The sequence below is a fragment of the Lepisosteus platostomus genome, chromosome 3 (assembly GCF_059453375.1).
Source record: "Lepisosteus platostomus isolate fLepPlt1 chromosome 3, fLepPlt1.hap1, whole genome shotgun sequence".
NCBI lineage: Eukaryota > Metazoa > Chordata > Actinopteri > Semionotiformes > Lepisosteidae > Lepisosteus > Lepisosteus platostomus.
Genome location: NC_142613.1, coordinates 38865236 through 38892187, shown reverse-complemented (window position 1 = coordinate 38892187; position 26952 = coordinate 38865236). Strand labels below are relative to the sequence as shown.

Below are 26952 nucleotides of genomic sequence, written 5' to 3'. Positions count from 1 at the left end.
CATTCTACAACAATAATGTAGATATTAATAAAAATGATGATATACAGTATCAGTTGCTAAGTAAAGCAGCATTGTTGTGTACATTGTCCTGTTCCCTTGGGGGTGCCACACTAAGAAACTGCAAGCATGAAGAATAAAAATCTAATTCCTTTGTGACTGGTGATCGAGTAAGAGCTTGAGGCAAGTTAGTGATACAAAAATAGTCATATGGCTTTAATTATCCCTGTCATGATTGATAACAATTAAATGGGGGGGGGGGGGGGGATTTCAGAGAGTAGTAAACAAAGCTTTATTTTGAATTTAAACTTTCTGATAACCTTTTTTCTATCAATGTACTGTATAAGAGAGCACTCGCACATTTGAAGTTTCAGAAGGTACACAAGAAATGAGAAAAGTACACACATAAATGTAATAATTTAAATATGTGAACAAAATAATTCTGAAAAAATGTACAATGTAACCTGAGCCAGAACCAAAACAGAACCAAAAAAGCCACCTGTGACTATGACCACCACAAAACAAATTTGTTAAGCAATATTTCAGGCCAAATAATATTGGAAAGCTTAAACTGTACTTTTTTTTTTCAAAGTCATGTGAATACTTTACATCAAGGTCACTTTAAATAGAACCCCCCCCCCAAATAGCTCCCTCTCCAGATATTGTATTTACAGTACACACATTCTTTAATAATCCTCCTAATTTACAGAGCATCAAGAATCAAACTTTGCTTTATGCTTAGAGCGTACTTAGAGCTCCACTTTATACAGTAGGTATAGACATGAGATACAGGAGAAATACAGAACTTAACAAATTGGGTGATTTGAAATAAAATGTAATCATAGAGTATGAAAACTTCAATAATGCATTTTCCATTATCATTTTCTTATCTAGAGCATAGTATTTGGGAGATGAAGCTATGGATGATGTTTGTAATTAACTTAAAGTTTCACAGATTAGCAAAGACCCATTGATTGCATGCCTCCCAGTTTTGAGTGTTTTTTTTTATTAGGAGAGAGTTTTGAGCTAATGGTGGAAGCTTGATCTAGAATACACCTACTGTATGGTACTGAACTTCACTTGACTTTCCAAACCACAACAAGGACAAACTAGAAGAAATGCAAAATACTTTAGTTTATACCATGTTTAACAAAGGTGTCAGGCAGTTTATATTGCATGTGCATTTATGTGTGTAAGAAAAGGGTAATAAAAAGCATACTTTTCGCAATGATGTTTCAGGTGACGGGACTTTCTTGGGAGATATCTGCGAAGAGAGCAAGAGAATTATTTCCTTGTTTTCCCTCTTCAAAGATATCTCCTGTGGTACAGTACTGTTACTTCACTCTTCTGTCAATTTGCAACAGCCTCAGTCTTGCTTTATTTAGCATATTAAACAGTTTTTAGCCATATGCTCAGGAGATACTGTAAGTATAAAAAGTCTGTTTTCATTATTATAATTACAACAAAGTGGAGTAACAGCTCTTTAAAGTAGTTGGCAATGTTAAACACTGGAGGTGTTACAGCTACATAAACTCAATCGTTACAGTTGCATAATGTGATACAACCAGCTGTTATCACTGTTATTTCAGAATGATGCTATTTTCCTTCCTCACAATCAGTAGATTTTGTTTAAGAAAAACAAAATGGTCAGAAATGTTAAAATTTTGAAGTGTTTGCTTGTTTTTTTTTAGTAAATTCAAGTTCTGAAGCTCAAGCTGTTATACCCTCATAAAAAATGATAGAAACAGAATGTAATTCTTGTTAGGACTGATGTCTATGTTTGGAATGAAGATTATTATAGATGTTACTGAAAGACTGCAAAGATAAAACTTATCATTCTGTTTGAAAACACAGTAGGCCCCATGAAATACTATTGTCTCAATACCCTAGCCATCTTTGTCATCAAGGGCACTTTGTTGTGTGTTTGGGGGGGTCAGTTTTTCTGGCTTCTTTCTTTTGCTCCTGAAAAACCCTTTGAGCCACACTGTGACATTTGAGCCATAGTCATACAGTAGGTTTATGTCTCATAAATATAAAATTGGTCATTTATATTGAGAAGTGTAAGTGTAATCCTGTCTAAATTTGAATAAATTATTACTGTGTCAATATTTCCACAATGAGCATTATTTTCCTTCTGTGGACATCCAATAGGCTACATTTCAAGTAACACACATGAATGATGGAAGGAACTCAAAAATTTAAATCTAAAATAAAATCAATTTAAAACTAATACTCAAAAATTGGTACAAGGTGATACCAATAACAAATCACATTTGAAGTTTAAACAACCGATAGAAAATGACCCCAAAGAGAAAGTTAAAAGAAAAAAGTCACTTTCTCCTGGAGAAAAGACCATAAGATCCCCCACAACCAGGGCTGGCAACCTCTAGATAACACCAGTACAAATTACAGCTCCTAATAATATAATCTGAAAAGGTATGGATTTGCACATCTTCACCTTACAGCTTGTTTAAAAGTATTTTCCCCTCTATATACAGTAATTTATATAAACAAATATCTAACAAAATACAGTACATATTTATTTTGTTATATTTCCTTAGATACTGCATACCTTTATCTCAGTTTTGCTAAATTTATAGTGCCTTGCTAATGTATTCAGACCCTTGCACAGTTTTCACATTTTGTTGTTTAAAGTCTTGCAGTCATGACACTTTGAAGTGGAAACTAATATCTGTTATATACACAACTTACTCCACACATTAAAAGTAAGACACAAAAGTAATCAATAAATAGATAATTAATATGAAAGAAATATAGAAAAAGTGTGATTGCATAAGTATTCAGACCTAAATTAATGCAGGTGCACAAAACTGCCTTAATGAGCCACACAAAGAGAACAGTGGCCTCTGTGTGCAATAATAGTGGTTCATGTTATTTTAATTTTAAAATTTTAAATATAAAACCATCTGATTCTTTATGGTCCCTCAGTTAGTGTGTTTCAAGCAAAGAGTTATCCATGTAGATCAAGCTTTCAAAATAACTCAGGAATAAAGTATAAAGGCACGTATCAGCAAAACTGAATAAAAACATTTCAAAGTTCCTTGATATGTCTTTGAGCATGGTTAAAGTCAATCATTAAGAATTGGAAGGAATTCAGAAACTGCCTATATAAGACTAGTAGAGAGTTACCCAATAGACATGTCTGTAACTTCTGCCAGAGGTGCTTTCATCGAATATTGAGTTCACATGTCTGAAAACTTATGCATGCAATATATTTCAGTTTTTTTTTTAGCTTTTGCTGACATTTACTGTAACATATCTTACCATCAGAAGCCTTCAGTCTGAGCATTTAGGTTTGAATAAAATATTAAGTTTTAGAAAATGTGTATTCATCAATTTCTAATCTAACAAAATGGGATACAGTACCAAGGATTTTGCAAGGTAAGTGGACACATGTTAAATGTAACATAGATAAGCAAATAATATATAGTAGTATGTGTATACAGTATTACAAGCCACAGTGTGATTTCACTCTTTTAATATGTAATGTTTTAAAAGATTGTCACTAAAATTAAGAATTAAAAAACAAATAAAATTTTTAAAAAGTTATATGTGTGCTTTCAAGTATTAGATAGGAACTTTAATGTCCATAATTCACGAACTGAATAATACGGATAAGGTATGGTCAAAAACAGGCATCAAAAAAGTAGACACCCCATGTCAAATTGTATGTTTCAGTGAATCGCTAAGTAAAGTTGACACAACCTCTGCATGGTACAACCATTAGATCTTCCTAAAAAGTTTATTGCACAATTAGTATACAATATATACAGTAGTGCCTTTAGAATGTCCACAGCTCCTTTAAACGTTTTGTTGCCTTATAGCTTGGAATGTATTTAAAATGCAATCATGAATTCATTACACATTCTACAAAGATTCTGGCTTAACTTTCAACCCACATTTGCAGCATATTGTCAAAACATCTTTTTTGCACCTCAGAAATATTGCTAGACTACACCCTATGCTATCACTAACTGTGGCAGAAATGCTAATCAACAAATTTGTGTTCTCGCGAATCGACTACTGTAGTGCTCTACTCGCTGGGGTACCTAAATCTACTTTGAACAAGCTACAGTATGTCCAAAATTCAGCAGCCAGAATCCTGACCAGGGCTAGTGCAAATGATCACATTACTCCTATCCTGGAGTCCTTGTACTGGCTTCCTGTCAAATTCCGTGTGGACTTTAAAATCCTCATGCTCACTTATATGGCTCTGCATGGCTTGGCACCTCAGTACCTGTCTGAACTATTATCGCCCTACTCGCCACCTCGCTATCTTCGCTCTAGTTCTCCTCTCCTTACTGTCCCTCAAGCCCGTCTACATTGTATGGGTTACAGGGCCTTCTCCTGTTATGCCCCCAAGCTCGGGAACTCTCTGCCCAAGCATATCAGAGTTACCTTCGCTAAACTCCTTCAAATCCAGATTCAAAACCTTCTTTAGAAAAGCCTTTATTTAACTGGTTCCATTCTTCACCCCTCTGCTTTTCTTAGTACCACCATCCGCGGTCTCCCCTGTATATTGTAATTGTGTTTTATCTTGTGTTCTTTTCATTTATTGTTGTTGTCATTCTGTAAAGCGCTTTGAGAAGCCACCTTTAAAGGCTCTATATGAAATAAAGTTTATTATTATTATTATTATTATTATTATTATTATATTTAGCACATTAGTTAAAAAAATACTGAAATAGCTTGGCTGGAAATTGGACAATCCCCCTTGCGATTGTAATCCTCAATAAGATCAGATCACCTTCAAAATCACACACCATGTTAACTGGCCTCAACATACGTTAAACTTTAGTGCCTTACATGATTTCAGTATAAATTCAGAAGTTCCTGTAGGCTTCCTGTGCTGAGTTGTGCATTTCAGTGGTGTGCCTCAATCATAAGCACCAAGGAGCTTTCAAAAGAACACCACAGCAATGTGTGGAAATGGCCAGATCAGAGAATGGATATGAAAAATTACAGTACATTTAAAATAATTATTTTGAAATGGAAAGTGGTCATTCCTCTAAACCACCTGATCAAGCAAGAAGTAAGATACCAATGGTAACTTTGAAAGCTACTGGCTTTTATAGCCAAGTGTGCAAGAGACAACAATATCCCAGGCACACCACAAATCAGGCATACAAGGCAGGCTTTGTTCTTTTAATAAGGGATGTTGAGAAGGAAGCCATTACTGAAAAAGCAGCAATAAAGCATTTGAGTGACACTGCAAACAAAACATTTTATGTGGTCTGATGACACTAAATGCAACGTTTTGGCTTCCTTGCACAACAATAGGTTTGGCACAAACCCACCTTAACACATAATCCAAAAAAACACCTTCCCAATTGTGAAGCATAGTGGTGGCAGAATCATGTTACTGGGATGTTTCTCATTGGCAGGGACTTGTCAGGATAGAAAAGAAAATGAAAAGGCACAATGTCTAGAAAAGTAAATAAGGAAAACCTGCTGCCTTCTCCAAAAAGCTAAAACTAGGATGGAGGCTTACCTTTCAGCATGATCCAAAGCACACAGTAAAATCTACATACTATATAAAAAGCAAAGGAACAAAACGGTAATTGTCCTTGAGTGGCCCAGTTAGAACCTAAATTCAATAAAAATCTGTGGCATGACTTTCTGTCCATCACTGCACCCCAAGGAATCTGAAAAACCTTGAAAAGTTTGTTTTCAAAAAAAGTTTCAAAACTTGTGAAGAAGAATGGTCAAATACTCTTAAGTCTAGGTTGTGCAAATTAAGTAGAGACCTATCCTAGTAGACCCACTGCTTGCTGTTAAAGATGCTCCCATCAAATATAAACTCAGTGGGATGGATACTTATCCAAATAATGATATTTCAGTTTTATATTTTTAGTATTTTTCCATCCATCCATTAGTTTTCTAACTGCTTTATGTAATGCAGGGTCACAGGGGAGCAAGAGCTTGGCTTGGGCTTGGGCCTGGGCCAAGCAATAGGCGCTTGCCAGTCCCTGCGTTGGACTGGCAACCTTGGACAGGTCTGGACACAGACAAAAACCACAAACTCCAGGGTGAAATTTCCCAGAAACCAACTAACCTACTAGAATGTTTTTGGACTGTGGGAGGAGCATCCAGAACACACTCGTGAACACGGAGAGAACATACAAACTTTAAGTAGAGAGCATCCCAGGAACTGGACCCAGGGTCCCAGTGGTACAAGGCAGCAATGCTAACTAACGTGCCAACATGCTGACCTTAATAATTTTTTCCCCAAAAAAATAACCTTAAATGTGTGGAGTATGGTGTATAGATAAGAGGAAAAAATCCATCAAACCTAACTCTGACAACAAAATGTGAAAAAAGTAGGCACTATTTAATACAGTATGTTCATACATATCTGTGCAGTGTATATGAATTACAAATCTACAAATAAAATATTTTAGGAGAGAGCAAATACAAAACAGGTAATAAACCCAATAAAATGGACATCATCATACCTTCATAGGAGCAAGCTGAATGGGTGTGATGTACGAAGGGTCCACCATTGGTTTGGGTCTATTGGCAGTGTCTGCCAACAAGCTTTGCCATTGCTGGGGAAGGCCTGTGAATTTCTGCTCTCGGTGGTCAAAACCAGTGTGAACCCGGTGCTCGAAGTTGGATGGGGCAGAGATCTCCAATTTTTTCTTCTTTTTTCCAAACATATTGGAAAGTCCTGACAAAACTGCAAGACAGGGAACAATGGGAGAGTTTAAGCTTAGCTGGCCTATAGCCTGAAGTGAAACAAATTTATTACAATAAATGTTTAGTTTATTTTAATCTGCACAATAGTAGCCATAACTAAAGTAAATTTACTTCACATTATTTAAGGTATTACAGGATGATATACATTTAGCAGAGTTATGTTCATAAGTTTGAAAACATAATTTAGGTTCTGGGAAATCAATTCCTAAAGATAATGTTTTCACTAATTCAACAGTGACTAACATACTAAATTAAATGACAAAAATATTTGTCCACATAATATCCTAATTCTATGTCTATAAAGGTATAATCCAGCGTTGTGCATAGTATAATATATTCTATGTTTCATAACTTTAACACATACTGCAAAAAATAAATACTGACAGAATATTTCAAACAGCCTGTATTAATTTGAATTATGCAAATAAATTAGTAAGATTAAGCTCACTCCATTACTGATTTTATAGATGAGGAAGAAATAAAAAAACACTCTTTATAAAAACCGTTAATGAGAATGAAAACTCACATTATTCATAAAAAAACATTCATACTGAATCCTTTTGTTCACTGTTTTTATACTATAATTGGAAATTTCAGGTATGTTTGTGTTAGATGGTACAGTATTAACTTTGTGGTGTCTAATAAAGGAAGCCTTAATTAATTTAATTAGGATTCAGGATTTTTTTAGCCCTCAAAGGCAGGGTTGTGTCCTTTCAATTGTTACAAAACCACTGTAAATTTGAAGAATAGTTCACTTTCACCTACAGTATTTTAAAAAAAAAACCCTTGCTGCAAGAATATCATCCCTTTACTTACCCTAGCCTATAGGAACTGCTTATACTATTATTAACACTTTAATGACAATAGCCAGTTCACATTTCAGAATTCACTGGAGAATTAATCACTACCTAGGTTTTCCTTCTTTATTTACTGTATCTCAGATTCTCCTAAGCCCTTTGGACTCATGGGATGCCACAGGACACTGCTATCCTCTTACCCAGGGGCTAAAGAAGTGTGTTTCGAATGACTTTCTTCTCGTGTAAATAAGCTTTCACCCAGTTATGTCTACACGGGGCAGAAACCAAGACATTTTATTGTTTTCAGTCATGCCACTCTGAAGCAATAATTAATAGTTGTTTTATACACTCTATGCATTCAAAGTAAAAATAAATGAAAGAAGTAAATGGATAAAACAAAAGAAAAATGTAAAGTCATAATGGCACAAACCAATTAGACCCCTTCCTGTGGTAATCCTGGAATAAATTAGATGCACAAAATCACCTTGACATGCCACACAATTAGTCAAATGGCTTCTGTCTGTGTGCAATAATATTGTTTTTTTGTGATTTCAGAATAAAACCTCAGTGTCTCCATGAGGTTCCTTAAGGTAGTGAATTTTAAGCAAAGGCTCAATCATCTAAGGAGCTGTAAAAGTTAGTCAAGGATAAAGACATTGAAAAGCAAAGATCAGTAGAACGTAACAAAATCTTGAAAGTCGCTGAAGAATATCCCTATGATCACAGTCTACTCAATCATTAAGAAATGGACCAAAAGGAAACTGGTGAGTGGCGCCACTTTGAGGGCAACAATGACATTTAAAGAGCTACAGAGATCACTGGCTGTCATCAATATCCTGGTAAGACCAAAAGTGGAAAACAAATCTCACATCTGGCTTGAGTTTGTACAAAGATCAGATGAGACAACATTGGAACCTTTTTGATCTAAAAATCAAGCAGTATCATTTGCAACTCAAGTAATCTACCAGTAAAGACCATCCCTAGAGTCAGGAATGTTGCCTGCATCATGTTATGAGAATGCCACAGCAGGGACTGAAATGCTTCTTAGAACTGAAGGAAAAATAAACTGAGCAAATTACAGGCAATTGCTAGAAGAAAACCTGTTTCATTCTGCTGAAGACTTAAAACTGGTACTGAATCCATCTTTCAGTAGTTATCCAAAGTAAAAGTCCAAAGCTACATTGGAGTGGTTTAAAAATAAATTAATGTCATTGAAGGCCAAGTCATAGTCCTGACTTTAAAATTTGAGAGAGCTTGAGAAGAATGGGCAAAGATTGTATGAAGCAGATGTGCAAAATCATCCATCATCACTGTCCATGTAGCTTGCTGTCTTCCAGTACAGAAACAATTGAAGATTCCAACATTGTACTGTACGTCTGTCCATCTTTTGACAATGACAACATGCAACTTGTGGTTGTTGGTTGGTCACTGAATGTGTTGAAGGAGCCTCACGATCTCTCTGATGAACCAACACTGCTGGATACCTCCTAATGGTGGGTAGCAGTAACGGCAATAGGTCAGCTTTCCAACATACAGTAGAGTGTGTCGGCCTCTTTATCCAGGAAGAGTGTCAGCCGTATAATGGAGAAAGTGATTATGGTGAAAGATCTTGGTGCTGCACTTGTCACGAAATTGGTAGGTCGCCGGTCCTGGGTTCTTTGAACTTGAATTTGAACTTAAACTTGAACTTTATTGCCATATGTAACCGGTACTGGTACAATGGAATTCTTACTTACAGAAAGTCTCTCGATTGTAAAACAAGTGTAAAAAACAATACAAAGTGCAAACAGTGCATCAAAGACAATATACAAACAAACAGTAGACAATTTGCAAGTAAACATGTAGACAGTTTGAATGTAAACAATAGTTTAAACAATGACTGGAGATGTGCAATAGATAAGAAATCATAAAGAGGTAGATGGTGATGGTGTAGGTGTGGTCCGATTGGGATGGCTAAATGTGTTCGCCAATCTCACTGCTTGTGGAAAGAAGTTATTGACGAATCTTGTGGTAAGTGTCCGTATGCTCTTATATCTCTTGCCTGAGGGCAGTGTCCTCTGTGATGGCCAGAATTCTACCATGGCAGCGGTCCTCATAGAGCTGTTTAATCTCGGTGAGACCGCAGCCGATGATCTTCTGGGCCATATTGACCATCCTCTGCAGTGCCTTTCTTTCTCGCGAAGAGATGTTGCCATACCACACGGTGATCCCGTTGGTGAGGATGCTCTCGATGGTGCAGCGGTAGAAGTTCACCAGCACATGTATTGGCATCCCCCATCGCTTGAGGCATCTCAAGAAATAAAGGCGCTGCTGAGCCTTCTTCATGATAGAGTCAGTGTTCACAGTCCAGGTTAGATCTTTAGAGATGTGAATTCCCAAAAACCTAAAGCTGGTGACTGTTTCCACTTCCGTTCCATCAATACTGAGTGGGCTGTGAGTGTGTGGCCTGTGTTTCCGAAAGTCCACTATTAGCTCTTTCGTTTTCTTCACGTTCAAGTCCAGTTTATTGCTATGACACCACCTAAGCAGCTGTACGACTTCATCCCTGTAAGTGGACTCGTCATCATCACTGATCAGTCCTATTATAGTGGTGTCATCTGCAAACTTAATGATGCGGTTGTTGCTGTGTCTTGCTGTGCAGTCGTGAGTGAACAGGGAGTACAACCTTGGACTCAGACAGCAGCCTTGTGGGGTTCCAGTGCTCAGGGTGAGTGGTGTTGATGTTTTATTGCCTATCCGCACCACCTGTGGTCTCTCGATAAGAAAGTCCAGCAGCCAGTTGCAGACAGAGTTGCACAGACCTAATCCCCTGAGCTTTGTCACCAGTTGACTGGGTATGATGGAACTGAATGGTGAACTGTAGTCCACAAACAGCATTCTCACATACGAGTTCTTAGTGTCCAGGTGTTCCAAGGCTGTATGCAGAGCCAGGGAGACAGCATCATCCACTGATCTGTTGTTCTGGCAGGCGAACTGCAAGGGGTCCAGCGGCTCTGTGATGGAGGAGTTGATGTGTGACGACACCAGCTTCTCCAGGCATTTCATCACCACAGATGTTAATGCTACTGGGCGGTAATCATACAGGCATGTCACTTTTGCCTTTTTGGGGGTTGGAACAATAGTGGGTTTTTTAAAGCAGGTGGGGACCATGGACTGTGACAGGGAGGAGTTAAAGATGTCCGTAAACACTGTGGTCAGCTTGGCTGCACATGTCCTCAGGACGCGAGGTGGTATCCCATCAACCCCTGCAGCCTTACGGATTTTCACCCTGCTCAGAGTCTTCTGCACGTCCTGCTCTGAGAGTTTCAGAACAAACTCGCCCTGCACACTTGGGGTCTTCTCAGCATTGCCTGTGTTCAGAGCATCAAAGCGGGCATAGAAATGGTTCAGCTCTTCAGGCAGGGATGCGTTGTTTGTGTCAATCTCCTGGATGTAGCCCTTGTAGCCTGTGATTGACTGCAATCCCTGGCACAGCCTCCGGGTGTCAGCGCACTGCGTTTCAAGCTGCATTCTGTAGCTCTGTTTGGCGCGTTTTATGGCTTCCTCTAATGCATACCGTGATTTCTTGTACAGCTCTTTCTCCCCCGATTTGAACGCGGTGGATCTATCTTTTATTTTATTGCGAATGTCGTTGTTGAACCACGGTTTCTGATTGGGAAATGACCTAATTTTCATTTCTGGTACACAAATGTGGGTGCGGTATTTAATATAGCTGGTGACCGCGTCTGTATACTCATTAAAATCTGTGTCGGGAACTCTGAATGCGTCCCAGTCTGTACTATCAAAGCAGTCTATTAACCTGCTTTCCGCCTCCTCAGACCAACAACGCACTGACCTGTTCGCAATGGGGGAGGTCTTCAGCTTCTGTTTGTACTCAGGAAGCAACAGGAGAGCGATGTGGTCCGACTTACCGAAACTCGGTTTGGGAAGCGCTTTGTATGCTCCTTTTATTGTTGTGTAGCAGTGGTCAAAAATATTGCATAAACACAGTATTCCCTCAGGTCCCTTTCCGCGTTGATCCGACAATGTAGCTCATCTATCTTATTGTCCAGTGACTGAACATTAGCTAACAAAATAGACGGCAGCGGTGGTCTGTGCGGACGCTTTCTTAGTCGCGCTAGTACGCCGCCTCGTCTCCCCCGGTGTCTGCCCACCTGTTGTTGTTGTTCGCCGCATTTTTGTCCGATCCAGCAGGTGGGGTCCGGTGCGTGAAAAAAGTTGTTTGATGACACTAAGGAGTCTGTCCTCAGGTTTAAAAGCGTTTGTCTATCATAAGTAATGACAGACATTGAGCGTCCAACACAAAACAAAAGCACACAAGATCCTTTCTTGCTTTCACCTTTGACTATAGTCCCTTTTCATGATGCTGAGATGTAATAATAATAATAATAATAATAATAATAATAATAATAATAATAATAATAATAATTAATAATTCCTTACACTTATATAGTGCTTTTCTGGACTCTACACTCAAAGCGCTTTACAGGTAATGGGGATCCCCTCCACCACCACCAATGTGCAGCATCCACCTGGATGATGCGGCGGCAGCCATAGTGTGCCAGAATGCCCACCACACACCAGCTATCAGTGGGGAGGAGAGCAGAGTGATGAAGCCAATTCATAGATGGGGATTATTAGGAGGCCATGATTGGTAAGGGCCAATGGGAACTTTGGCCAGGACGCCGGGGTTACACCCCTATGTACATGAAACTGTACATTTTGTAAGGCCGCCCTCTAATCATCAAGTTATACATTTTCTTATGTTGTACTTATGAGACTCAAATGTTTTCTTGTTTAGCATTAGTTTCAGGCTGCCTTCCATATGTCAAAGTGAAGTTATTCCTTCTCAGAGAGGTTTTTGTGACGCTCTGAGAGATCTCTTGGGTTTAATGTACCTACTGTACCATCCCATCATCATGCAGACTTAAAATAAATAACTTATGGCAGTAAAGGATACCAATGGTGGTTCCACCAAATATTAAGTTCACAGGTCTGAATACTTATGTAATCAATCAGAAATATTAAATTACTGATTTTAACATGTTTATTAATTATTTGCACTGCAGAAAGTAGCACATTCAAGATCATACTCAGTGTATCTGATTAAAATCAATGCAATCTGAAGAGACCTACTGTAACTAAAACTTCTACAGTATTTTGAAAGTGGGCCATTCTCTTATATGTCTCTTCAAATACTTTTAGAAATCAAATCATGTGTTAAAAGTTAAGTCTTTAGCATCAAAGAATTTAAAAGTGAATAAGAACATGAGTTCTTCACATTGAAATAGTCTTTTTTATGATACCTCTTGAAATCATCACTTAATTTGTTCTGATGATGACTTATTTTGCAAGGGATTCAAAAATATCTAGTGTGGGTAATTACCACTACATTGTTTTTGTTTCATCTTTAAAAACTGTGTACACTAATTGACTTAGGAGAAAAAACAGCATATACAGTATGTATATTTATTTAGTTAGATTAATCCTTTATTTACTGGTAAGGATATTTATTAATGTTATAAATTCTTATTACTAGGCTTTTACTACCTTTACTACTTTTTACTACCCTATTTACAGTATATTTTTAGACAATAATACTCTTTGGCACAAACACTTGGGTTTCATATAGTATTTCTCCAATGAATCTAATATACCTACTTGAGTAACAATTTTGTTAAATTACTTGATCTGATGAAAGGATGTGGAGGATCTATTCCAAAATGCAAACTATTTCATGATGTAACCCTTGGAAAGTATTATTCCATAATTAGGCGATACTGAGTGGCAAGTAGCCATGATCACCCCTAGAATTACATTCCAAATACGAAATCTCTTTAGGTACAATGACATTCAAGCCTTACTGTACCTCCTTGGCTTCTGTCTAGATCCAAAATGTATATGCATTGTGTTGGAGGCTAAATTATCTGTCTTCTCTTTCTTATTTTTTTTTTAAATAGATATATTTGTAAGCATATATACTTTACAGTAGATACACCTACTGTTTATGAAGCTCTGCCTCCCAGCTTGATACCACACTACATGGTGGTTTTCCATATGCCCCTACTCTTCTTGGACTTTATTCCTTTGTATGGTGTATTATAATAATATTTTAATAAGATGATTATATTATTCTAAAAGCTTTAATATTAAGCTAATAATTCACTGTCACATATAACATATGGTGCATTCCTGATTCATTTTCATGACATCGTGCAACTGTGTACTTTACAGATTTTTATGATTGAAATGTAATGTATTATTATATTTTATTATTAAAATATAAATGACTGCTGTTTACAGAAATTCACACATTTATGGATTCTTAAACTTGTTTACCATATCATTAATGTAATGATTCTCAGAATCTGTTGTTATTAAATTTTATTTGAAAAAAATATATTAATGCATCAATATTTATATTAGGATTCACAACTCAAGAAGCCTAATTAAGAAAAAAAAGAAGCTTGTTTTTTTGGTGGACATTTTTTCTAGTGCAGAACAAACCCATAACAGGCACTAGCTATAGTTTATTGGGAGGCCCTTGTTATTGTTTTAATGAAAGACTCTTCTGTGGGAAAATGCTTTGCTTGCTAAAATATGTGTTTCTAAAACAAAGCAGGCTTTGCACAATGCAGTGTCTGTAGTACCAGGCTAATCCAAGCACAGCTTTTTTCCAACTCGTTGACTAATGAAAGAAACATACGTATTGTCAGTGATCACATAAAAACTAAACTCACAGATAGATCAATAGCAAATTTTCAAGAAAATAACATTTTTCCTCATAAGAAGTTATTTTGAAACAACTAGTGCCTCTATGTCATGTCCTGGTATTCACAGTTTCCCATCACCATAGCAGTAGACAGGTAATTGCACTTTGGAAATACAAAGTCAGCAAAACTGTCAATGAATCACAACAGTTTTCCATGGAAATTCAAACATTAAAAAACAGAAAACCTAGTCAAGCAATGAGGCAATGCAAAGCTAATAATCTTTTCTTGTGGTTGTGAGGGATTGCAGCAACAGAATAAATTGAATGGCTCAGAATTCTGTTGTAAAGTTTTTGCAATTTTCTAATATAAAGGTTTAACCTATGACAGAAATATTTTCATCCATTTGTTCAATCTATTTATACAATATATTAATTGAGAAAAAGGTTCTCATATAAAATGATCTGATAGAAATAATGAAATATTCCAGCAGATGGTAAATCCATCCATTTTCTAACCAATTCATCAGATTCAAGGTCACAGGGGAGCCACAGTCTATCCCAACAAGCAACAGGAGCATACTATCATACATTTTGGATAGGATGCCAGTCTTTTGCAGACACAAATCCACACATTTACGCAAGGGCCAATTTTCCCAGAAGCCAAATAACCTACCAGTTTGTTTTTGGAGGAAACCCATTCAAACATGAGCAGAAAATAGAAACTCCAAGCAGATCGCACCCCAGGTCACAGGGTAATTCTAACCACGAACAACTGCATCCCAGTGCCATTGCAGATGGTACATGTTAAGTTAAAATGAGTACATTTAGTGCAAAAACATTACATTTAAGTAACCTGAGTGTTTCACATATCACATACTGTAGGATGTAATAGTGGAAGTGTGAGAACAGACTGCCAATCAGCAGGACTTAGGTGTTAATGCTGACTTTTCAGTTTCATCCTAAAGGATATGTGGAGAAGTGATATACGAAAGTCAACAGAATGGATGGGGGAAAAAATGCTTAAATGTTAAATTGAAATGTAAAGTTAAATTTGAAGCTCTATAATGCCATGTACTTTCTTGGTCAAGTCACTTTAACACTAACAGCTGAAGGCATGTTGTATGTGAAGAAGTAAAAGAAAAAAAAAACATATATATTTTATTGAAGTACAGTAGTTCAGGTGGGTGGCTGCGTCAGCATGCGTAGGCTGCAAAGGAACAAGTAATAGGTTTATTCCATGCTGAAAAGAGAAGAAAGAAAACACAACGTTTCAGCCGTGGAGCTTTCTGACACACCTGAAGAAGGGTCCATGGCCAAAACTTTATGTTTTCTTTCTTCTCTTTTCAGCATGGAATAAACCTATTACTTGTTCCTATATATACTGTATATGCGTTTTACGGGAAAGGGCACTTTGATGAGATTTGACTGAGTTTCAAAACTGCAGGACTGGAATGTCTACTGCATGTTGAACTCTATTGCCTAGATGTCACCGATTCAATTCTTGGGAATGCAATTAGCAGAATGACAGTGAAAGCTGGGCATGTTGAATGGGTCTTTATCCTCTACATGTAGGGTTTTTAGCGTCAACTCTTACCGTAAATATAGAGTACTTATATTAATTTGATTTTTCAAAAGCACCCCAAAAATTACAAAGAAATGAAGAACAATTTTTGAGAATGCTCTGTAGTCAACAGCAGTAGCCTGTTTTCAAACACCTGAACACAGAATATCCTCTTTCACCCTGGCAACTCCCCTTTACACATTTCCTTAAAACACCTACCAGAAATGAAAAATGTCAAAACATGCCCAAACCTACTACTGGCAGTATAGGTTGAGGATGCAGAGGATACATGTATCCAGGGAATATTACCCACCAGATTCACATTCAAAGGTGATGTATAGCACTCTGTATGTAGGAGGACATCTGGACATCTTAAATATTAAATTTCATCTGTGCATCAAAATACACTTATTCAATCAAAAAAACCAAAACAAATAGTAAGCATTGTTATGCATTATTAATTTAAAACAAGATCAGATGCAGTCAGCAGTCATACTTCAGATGTCACCTCTGACCTACAGAGGCAGCCATGTGAGCATCCTTGAGGTACTGTACCTTTGTGATTAAACAGCCTGTAATTGCTTAAACATTTTCCAAACAATTCAGGAGGAAAATAAACTGTAAATCAAGAATGACACTATGTTCAAAAAGTCATTTTGATGTAATCATTTTTGGAAAAGAAATGTAATTTTAAGACAACAGTGCTACTGTACAACAGTGAAACCAAGCAACTGGAGAAGTGGAATGAGGAATGTGGAATAAAGTCCACAAATCAAGAACTTTTACTGTATGCAATGACTAAATGGGAAATGGAAATACTATCAAAGGTAAAGGGAATAATTTTGGTACACAACCAATCAATCACAAATAATTACTATAATATAGCATAACAAATTCACAGTAATTCATATTTCAGACTATTAGCTCTGGACTAACATCCTTAAAGATACATTCACAATGTTTATAAGGGCAGCAAAGACCTGTTTATAAAGGCATGGCTTTGGTGTTTGTTGGCTACTTATCCTCCTTAAAAGGATCACATGTGACCACTTAACAATACTCAAAGACCAGCTGCTACTGTTATATCACTGTTATATAATAGGCTATATCATCCTGTTCCTCCCAACTGGCCACCCATTGAAACTAAGGTACAGTATGAGTTTGACCAGTATCTGGATGGGAAATCTCCTTTGAAAGCTAAGGTTGCTGCTGGAAGGGGTGTGAGTGGGAGTAGTAGGGGGTGCTTAGCCCATGGTCTGTGTAGTTATTATTATTATTATTATTATTATTATTATTATTATTATTATTATTATTATTTAAAATCATGTTGTGCGTTCTGTGTAACACCAGGTAGTAACGGCTGTTGGCAAGGTGGGTATACCAACAAGTAACATGGCATACTCTACATACTGTACAGTTATGAAGCGCTTACAGTTATATCCTATACTTTCTGGCATTAGTGAAAATACAGTGCAAGCTTAGTGTGCAACAGATTGTCCACTTCAATTAAAAACACATCATGATGATCAAAGCCAGCACTTAAAATTAATTTACCACAAGTCCTTTGATAATCAGACAGCAGTAAATGTGGGAGGAAAATGATAATTCCTGCAGGTCATGGTGGATCACCTGCACACATGCAGATTGGAAAAAAAACAAAGATTTAGTTGATTTGCATTGAAATGAGGTGACAATACAATTCATTAACATGTCAATCTACACTACTTTCCCCTTTTCAGAGGGAAAACAACTTGAGCTTAACCCAAAGATGAAGCTAGAAAAGATATCCTAACCTATTGTACGTTCACCCCATTGTCTTATCCTGTCTAGCATAATGCAACCGAAGGGCATATTAATAGTATTTACCCTCAATAAGGTATCGTTACCACACTGACAGATGCATATAATAAATCCAACACACTGTGCTTCCTCCTTAAGGGCACGCCCTGAAAATGTCATGCAAACAACTGTACATACGGAATCATTACAAGACAAAGGACAGGTGACTTATGGTCTTGCTGCATACTGTACTGTATATCAGTGGTTCCTAATCCTGGGCGGAGTGAACCACACACCTGTTAGTATTCATTTCATCCCACAATAATTAGACAATTGAAGCCTTAACTGATCTAAAAAGTTGCTTCATTGGATTATTTGCATTTTCTAGTTTCAAGCTTGAGATTTTTTTTTCATATGGTTAAATGGTTAAAGCTCCCACATGTTCAAGAGCTGGGAACAAACAGTTCAAATCAATGTTATATTAAGTGAATGAAGGGTCCTTGACCAGGACCTTTTTCTAGAATGGCAGAATCATAAATGAATCTAGGGAAGCCAGGGATGGATTCTCCATAAAACATGTTGTGTCTTGGAGTACAACTACTTGGTGTAAGCAATTAATACATGAAACTTCAGCTATCACTGTGTAGCAAGTTTTATCTAAATCAGTGCAAATGTTCCAAACATTCAGTCAAACCAACAGTATCTGTCAATCTGCTGAATCGCCTGCTACAAACTAACATACACAGTAACAAGCTAATAATTTGTGCAGTCTTCAATACCGTCATCGGTCAAGATTTTACTAATGCTATAAACCTGTGCCAAATGTGTGTGCCAATACCTACTGTGCATACTCCAAACAAAACTCAAAACTACTTGGATGTTTCCTCAAACATGTCGCTGAGAAAATGCTCTTTCAAAAAGCCAGGACCTTAAAGATGTTTACATCATACAGTACTTGTTAATCAAGGTTTCAATTCTGGGAGTCATAGCTGTTCTTGGGAATGCAGAAACAAAATATCATGCAAGCTAGTTTATAATTATAATTTGATCTCAACACTCTTTAACAAAACTGGTATATTATGTTTTATTAGCAGACAAAACAACAGTAAAGTAAAGTCTGCCATATATAAGATATGCTAAACATTTTATATCCAAAGTTTCAATCTCTGGTATTGAATATACTAATCTAATAGTATAATCTAATTTGTAATCTAATCACCCCGCTAACAAAAAAAGCATGTATAACCATTACATAGTATTATTTAATAGCATTTTGTGTCTTTGATAATTATTCTAAATACTGTACCTTCCTTTTAAAGACAATTAGCAGCGGATTTGTTCTCACTAGATAGCAATTTATCAAAATGTGTTATTTTATGGGTATGTTATTATTTAAATTTATAACAAATGTGATTATTTTACACAATGTAACACTTCTTTTTGTGAAATGAATATTGTAGGGGCATCATAGTCTATAACGATAACTTCAAATAAATGAGCAAATACATGTACCCATCCCTTACAATACGAATGCTTGATAATTACAAATATTTACCACAATAAAACATGTATTTTAATACCTTGATGAAACAAATGAGACAAAAATCCATACTCTTTCAAACATTTATCCTCAAATTACCAACTTAAGTTCAGTTTCAGGACATGGACAGATTCACGGTAGTGTCAATGATGGCAAATGGATTATTCAATTTAACTTTAATGATGAATCTAGTGTAGACTACCATGATGAATACAACAATATACTAATTGTTGTATACAACAAACAATAACTGAGGAAGTTCAACTAAGATGATCTTGGTAATAATGTCTATTCCAGGGGGTAACAGCTTTGGTCCTTAAGAGCCATAGTGTCTTCTGGTCACTATATGACTTAATTGTATCAGGTGCTTAGATAAATGAACATTGTTTATAGATCTATTTATCATTCAAGGTTACATATAGAACCTGGATGAATGCAGCTCTTGACAGCTAAGGTTACAGATATCTGCTCTAGTCAATACAGCACTACATGTGCAAGAACTGATGGCAACCTGGCTTCAGGATTTTTTGGTTGTCAAATCCTGAGACCTCACTACATAACTTGACTGCAGGCTCATCCTAACATTACAAGATTTCATCTAGACAACACATATCCTCATGTGTATTCACCTGAGCCCCTTTAAACATTTGTGGAATGAGCTGGAACAATATGTGACTCAGGGCTGAGAAATCACTCAACCCTACACACATCTCTCCAGGCTCTACGAGAGGAAAGAGACAGAAACCCACAAGACAGCATTTGCAGCCTGGTGCAAAGCATGCTTTCCAAAAAATGTACATCTTGTACAATTTCCAACAGTGGCCACACATGCTATTAATCTGTGATTTTCCCTAAAGAATCTGCTCTGTAGATAACAAATGTTAATCAATATACTGTATAATAAGTATTTTCATGTCATATCTCTTCAACAAAATGTTAATTTTGTTAATTTTAACCTGCAACAAAAAAAATTGTTATTCACATGACTTTTGACCTGATTAATTTTGCAAATGCAGTGCAGTTATATGTCATGTTTTGTCTGATGTTCAGAATATATTTATTCTAATGTAACTGATTACTGAATTGTTAAACTCAGTAATCAGTAATCAGTTAAACATTCTACTACTGTATACGGTATATAAGCAATTTTGCTTTGAAGGCAGACAGGTGAAGGAAACCCCTCTTCGGAAGACTAGGGAAAAAGTCCAGGCTATAGAATTGAAGGGATCATCAGGCCTTTATTTCAGCTGAAGTTAAGGAACAATACAACAATATGAGAGGAAGAAAAAGTTTTTCTCTCCTTTTTCTTTCTCTGCCCGTTTCCCGTTGTAGAGCTCTCTTTATATCCAGATAACAGAAATTACAATTCTCATTCCCATGCAGTCCCCTCTGCCAGCAGCTGGATGACTTTCTTTTCTTGCCTTTCTGTTATCAATAACTTAATTCGTAGCTACCTGCAGTCTACAAATTTTGTAAGAATAACAAGGACATCTTTTTACAGATGTGAGGTCATCAGTGCTTTGAGTGCAGGCTTAAGATTACAAGTGTTATAATTGCAATAATTTTGAGATTATCATGGTTTTATATATATCATGGTTTTAGATATACTGTATAAAATAACAACAATTCAGCTCTAGCTGGCATTCAAATCATGCCATTTAAAAGAAAAGTTCCCTTGATGTCTTAACTTAGAATGTGGGTAAATTTGCAGGCATCAAACTGTACCTCAGGAATTATGCACTGTGCAGAGCTGTGTCATTGTGCATAATTTCCTTGATAGTGAGATGAGTTTGCACAACAATATCAAGCACAAAAGGCTATGCATACAATCATAATCTCACACTTTTATTTGGTAAATATTTAGCAATATACATGTATATGGTTACTAATAGGTAGTTACAAAAGCAAAGAATTACGGAAATAGACCTACAGTAAGTTACTTTATTTACAAACAAGGTGTCAGGTTTCCTAGAAGCCTGCGTCCTGACCAAACACAAAACCCCAAACAGCTACCAAATATTCAAAGATATAACACCTACACAGGTCTACCAGAGAGATAACCTTGCCTTCTAAACGAAACAGAATATGAACAATAGTTAAATCTTTCTCTCTATAAATCTAAATGGTACAAAGTGAAAGGGAAACCGATCAACCTATTCTAAAATGCATGCACTATCCATGAGAGACCATTTTTAACCTATGGATTATTTATACAGGAAATCAGAGTTTCCTAAAAAACAACAGAATGGCATGTTCTTCTAACAAAGTTCAAATACTGAATGAGAGTCTGGCATATGCTTTTTTCTCTTTCCTTATGGGAGAGACAAAAATACACCTCCCTTCTCTCTCTACCTACCTGCCTTTTATTCCTTGACTGTTGATCACTTTTAATCATTTACCTAGAACTTAATTAATAAAGGTGAACCAGAGGAGTTATTTGATCCATGTGTCTCAGACCCCACTATCATTCAGCAAACACCTCAATTCTTTTATTGCATCAAAGCTCCAGAGAGCTACACATGTTGAGACTAGCTAGGTGTTTGACCATGGTCTCTAAATTATTGGACTCAATAAACTAAATAGCCTCTTCCTATAGGCATAACAATATCAATGGCAATTATATCCAAAGTAGTTTCAAACTAGCTATTACATATACATGCTTACAAAATTTGAGTTTTGAGTTCAATAAACAGAGCTCTACCTTGGCCCTCTAGGATGAAGTTATTACTTATTGAACAGTATTAGAAAAGAGCACTATGAAGGCAGTGAGAAAAAATACAAGTGATTTATAATGTTAGTTGCTCAGTTTGACAACTTTCTTAGTGGAGATACAAAAGAGTTGCCCTCAGTTTGACTTCTCGGTTCGTTGGTATTTTGCAGAATATTCACAGTACACTATGTTTAAAACAATCAAAAAAAACTTTTCCAAAATTAAAATGCCAGAACACTAGCTCAAAACGCACCTACTGTACAGTCCTAAATGTTCATTCAACAATAAGCTGTTCTAATTTACTTGAAATAAGCACAAAAACATAGTTACAGTAACACTCAGAAGGAATACAGAGATACTGAATTCTGAACTTTATAATATTAATGATAAAATTCATAAAAAACTGCAATCAGATCACAAAATCAATAATTACCTTGTCAATTTTCATCAACTACCGTAGAATAGTTAGGCTTTCAAGAATGTTGCTAGACTTAACTGCTTTAAGAATTTATTGGATTCCAATCAGATTTAATCAACAAAGAAAGGTGATGTGCCTCTCACAAGTTGCTGTGATACTTTTCCTGCTGACACTGAGTCATCAACTGCTTGTTGGAACACAGCCTGTAACAGACTGTTCCTATTCAAAAACACTTTGTCCAATTATCTCCAAACCTAAACATCATTCCAGTACCAAAAAAGTGAGATTCTTATAAACCAAGATGGCCTCTTGACCGCCACTTTGTTTTCAAAATTCAAACAACCTCAGTTTTGGGGAAACGTGGCAGAGTTCTTCAGCAAACCTGCTTCACATTTACATCTCAATAGATTAAAATTCATCTAATGAGATTATTTTTACACTCACACTGGGTCTTCAATTTCTTGCCTATTTGTGGGCTCAAACTGATCAATGCACAGTGTAAACAAAACCATTCAAGGCAGTCCTGTTCAAACATAACTTAGCCAAGTGGCTCCTCTCCAGTAATGCTTAGCATTATGTACTAATAATTTACTAATTAGAACTGTGTTTGCTATTAAAATATTATACAATTGTGATCCCATGCAAACAAATTTGGCTACCTGTCTGCCACTGGACTTAGGCTATTCAATTTTGAACAAATATAGCACTCGAGGTCAAACTACAGTGAGCCAGGCACTTGGTAATAAAAAATGCCACATTGCTTTACTACAGGATTTTTCAATAGAAACTTGTATTGCTGTCACAATGTTTATGATGCCATTTCTTATAAACTCTCACTTTGCATCTAGCATTTACTTCATAACAAAAATGTTTTCGCATGGAATCCACATACAGTATACTTGTTCCTTTCTAGCTTGCACAGCAACACTACAACAGTGCATTTTTATTTACTTGTATGCTTATCCATATTTTTCCATATATTACAAGGCTTCATTGTAGGTACAGTACAGTACATTATATACCTTAGCTATTATAGGAGCAGAAGCCAAAACACTTGCTCAAAGTTTTTCTTTAAGCTTTTGGAAGGTACGGATGGTAGACTCATTCACATCATACTTGTGACCAAGCAACATTCATACCTCCATGCATCTTACCCAGCTTTACCTTTTCCATTTAACATTCAGCTGAAAAAAAGGATTGTTCTCTTACATCTCTTTCAAGGGGAATTGTATTCCTCATAATTTCTGCATAATGTATTCCAAGTTTTATCCATCAGAAATACCCAATTACCAAATCTAATTAAGCTTTGCAAAAGTGCACATAATACTCCATATTAATTGCTTACACTTATATAGCGCTTTTCTGGACACTCCACTCAAAGCGCTTTACAGGTAATGGGGATCCCCTCCACCACCACCAATGTGCAGCATCCACCTGGATGATGCGATGGCAGCCATAGTGCGCCAGAACGCTCACCACACATCAGCAGAGTAATGAAGCCAATTCATAGAGGGAGATTATTAGGAGGCCATGATTGGTAAGGGCCAATTGGAAATTTCGCCAGGACGCCGGGGTTACACCCCTACTCTTTTCGAGAAACGCCCTAGGATTTTTAATGACCACAGAGAGTCAGGACCTCGGTTTTACGTCTCATCCGAAGGACTGCGCCTGTTTACAATATAGTGTCCCCATCACTATACTGGGGCATTAGGACCCACATGAACTGCAGGGTGACTAACACCTCTTCCAGCAGCAACCTTAGTTTTTCCCAGGAGGTCTCCCATCCAGGTACTTGACCAGGCTCATTCCTGCTTAGCTTCAGTGGGTTGCCAGTTGTGAGTTGCAGGGTGATACTGTATGGCTGTTGGCCGTTGGCTTCTGAAATATTAAAATATTTCAAACTGTAATCCAACATAATAAATCAAATTAACATTTACAGCAAGGTTTAGTTATATTCAGTTTTATACAATCAGTATAAAACAAGTTTATATCTCAAAATATTGATATACTGTACCTGTATACAGGTCACACAAATCTTTATAATGAAACTGTTTTACTTATTTTTATATTATATAGTATGCAATGTACAGAAATAAACAAATTCTATGGGCAATATTTGTTTTTGTGGCCTTGTTGTTTTTTTTTCATCTCCTTTATGAAAACATAGATATATCTGTATCACAGAGCAAATGTGAAAACATTTTAGTGTAATGTGTTGTACAAAGAAGGACCCAGAAGGAGTCTTGTTTTCATTGTGAGCTACATATGCAAGTATATCTTTAACTTTTATACCCTATGAAATAATATTTTTCACATATATCATTTCTTAATGACCTTTTCTGTGTTTTTTTTTTTGACAGCCCCCATTTGTCACAATACAAAAGGTGGAATGCTTTGCAATAGCCAAATCATATGATCAAATATTGCATTTTAACTGCAATATCCTGGCTGTTTATTCTCAAGATCTACATAGTATAAGCATAAATACCAGTAAACATATATACTCTTGGATTCAGGAATGTTTTAAAAGCTTCACCTTAGCTGTGGGTAATGGTACCATGTTTGATTTGATTGGTTTTATGTATACCACCTTCCTCTGATCTGTTGTTAAACTGAATATGTTTAAGCAAAGGTCATTGTACCCCTGATGTCTTAAAACAGTCTTACATAAGTCATCCATCAAGATCTGGCATTTTTCTATATAAAGCAATAGCCTCTTTTTAGTGTCTTTTTAGCCTTTGCCAAAGGCAAATGAAGGCAAGGCTATAAAATATTATTCATAGAACAACTTTCAATTTATAATATAAAACCCTGGCAATAATTTGATCATAGTTTTTCTATGTATTAATCACAGAGAAAAGGTTTTAATTCACAACTCATAAAGTGAATTCTTTCCTTCTCATTTTTTTCTATAGAGATATAAACGTGAAACTTAAGGATCATCTAAGCAATTATAATCAATTAGGGACAAAATTTGCCAGAGAATGAATTGTGATTGCATTGCAGTGTTCACATGTGCCAAAACTATATTCATATATATATATTATCACATCTTTCTATAGAGTTGAGGTACTACAGTGTACATACCTACAAATTTGAATAACTTGCTTATACACATGACAATCCAAATTTGTCCAGATATTTCAGCAATTGACAGTTCCTTCAGCTACTTAATACAGAACACACTCAGGATGGTAAGATGACTAACAAAATACAAGAATAGCATGTGCGCTTCTGAGAATTGTGTTTTCTATCACAACACTAGCTTTCCACAGTGAACAAGCAAGATTACAATACAACAAAACCAAATACTCTCCTAAAACAAAATATTTTCATCAGTGAATTTGTAAAATATAGAGACACTTATCCAGATAGAACTTATGAAAATACACATCAAACTATATCCAGAAAGGAAAACAAAGGTTTGAATTAGGTCGTAAGTACCTTCATACTGTCTGTGCTTGTCGATCTTTTTTACAGAACTATGCTGACTACTAAAATTGACCAAAAAATTGTGGATTAACACAATCTCAAAGGGCATTTTTACAGCTCATTTGGCAGGTTAAAAAAACTATTGTTTTTACAGAAAGATCATAATTGTCAGTTCAAGCACTGAAAGGTTAAACAATGTGCTTTTAAGGGTCAATATTGTTTTCAATTAAAGCAGATATTGATTGAAAGGTCAAACTTTTGTCTACAGCAACAATGTACCACTACTTTCTTAATTCAGTTTTTGTAAAGTATCGTAGCTCACATATTACTACTGTACAAACATTAAGAAAAAATGCAATTTGTTTCACAATAATGTATACAATACAATAACTCTTTGTTATGGCACAATCCATACAGTACATCCATTTTCTAATTGCTTTATGCAATTCAGGGTCACAGGGAAACCAGAGCCTATCCCAGCAAGGAAGGTGTGGAAAGCATGATGCATTCTGGACAGGACATAAGTCCATCAAAGTATTAATGCACAACATATGTAATTATTTTGAAAAGAAAAAGCATGGTTTGCAACTTGGCCTACTGTAAGTGAATCAGATATGTGACGTCAAGAAATTAACCATGTGACTAATTTATTCAGACAAGAAAAATGTTATTGGTCAGAGAAGTGCCTATGAATTTAGAAACTAGGGCAATCAACTTTCTGCTTTGCATAACATTTCATAGCTGATTAAAATAATTGTTCTTTGAAGACATTTAAAATCCCCATACTGACACTTCTAAACATTCTAAAACGGACTGAAGGATGTAACAGACACATGCAGATGGAAAAAGCAATGTAAATAGGTAAGTTTACGTTAGTAATATACCAAGAGTTATTAGAAATGCTACAAATGAATAATGTAAACAAAGGTATGTGTTGCATTTCTAATACCTCTAGTTGTATTGCTTACAGTTTTTTTCAAAATATAGCTTTAACATGTAAATAATCAAAAACATTAAACTCTATATTATTCAAAAAAATGTTCTTTAAAGAGTTTCCCTGGAAGATTAAATGAAAGAGAAAAAACAAAGTGCAACATTGTGATCCTTAGTCATATAATGAGGTTTAAAAATCCTGTTATCTTTGATATGTAACTCCAATATAAGATGTAAAACAAAGCAGTCTGTAGCAAATCACTATGTGATGTAACCACTTAGTCGACATACTCCTTGTTCACTTTGAAGGAGGTATCTTCACATATACTTTGAACATTGGGCCATCATTTTAT

General features: G+C 36.1%; 1 protein-coding gene across 3 annotated transcripts in view; it reads right to left on the bottom strand.

The window, feature by feature from the left end:
* Positions 1 to 26952, bottom strand: part of pak5 (p21 protein (Cdc42/Rac)-activated kinase 5) — a 118111-nt gene that overhangs the window by 56383 nt on the left and 34776 nt on the right. For 2 of the 3 annotated variants that reach the window (XM_088625568.1, XM_088625567.1), the window contains exons 2-3: positions 6474 to 6697; positions 1217 to 1261 (exon numbers count right to left, since the gene is read on the bottom strand). In XM_088625568.1, coding sequence (XP_088481694.1) covers positions 1217 to 1261; positions 6474 to 6677 — 249 coding nt within the window. In that variant the 5' untranslated portion in view covers positions 6678 to 6697. The remainder of the gene's footprint in view (positions 1 to 1216; positions 1262 to 6473; positions 6698 to 26952) is intronic. The other variant, XM_088625569.1, reaches the window with a different exon arrangement.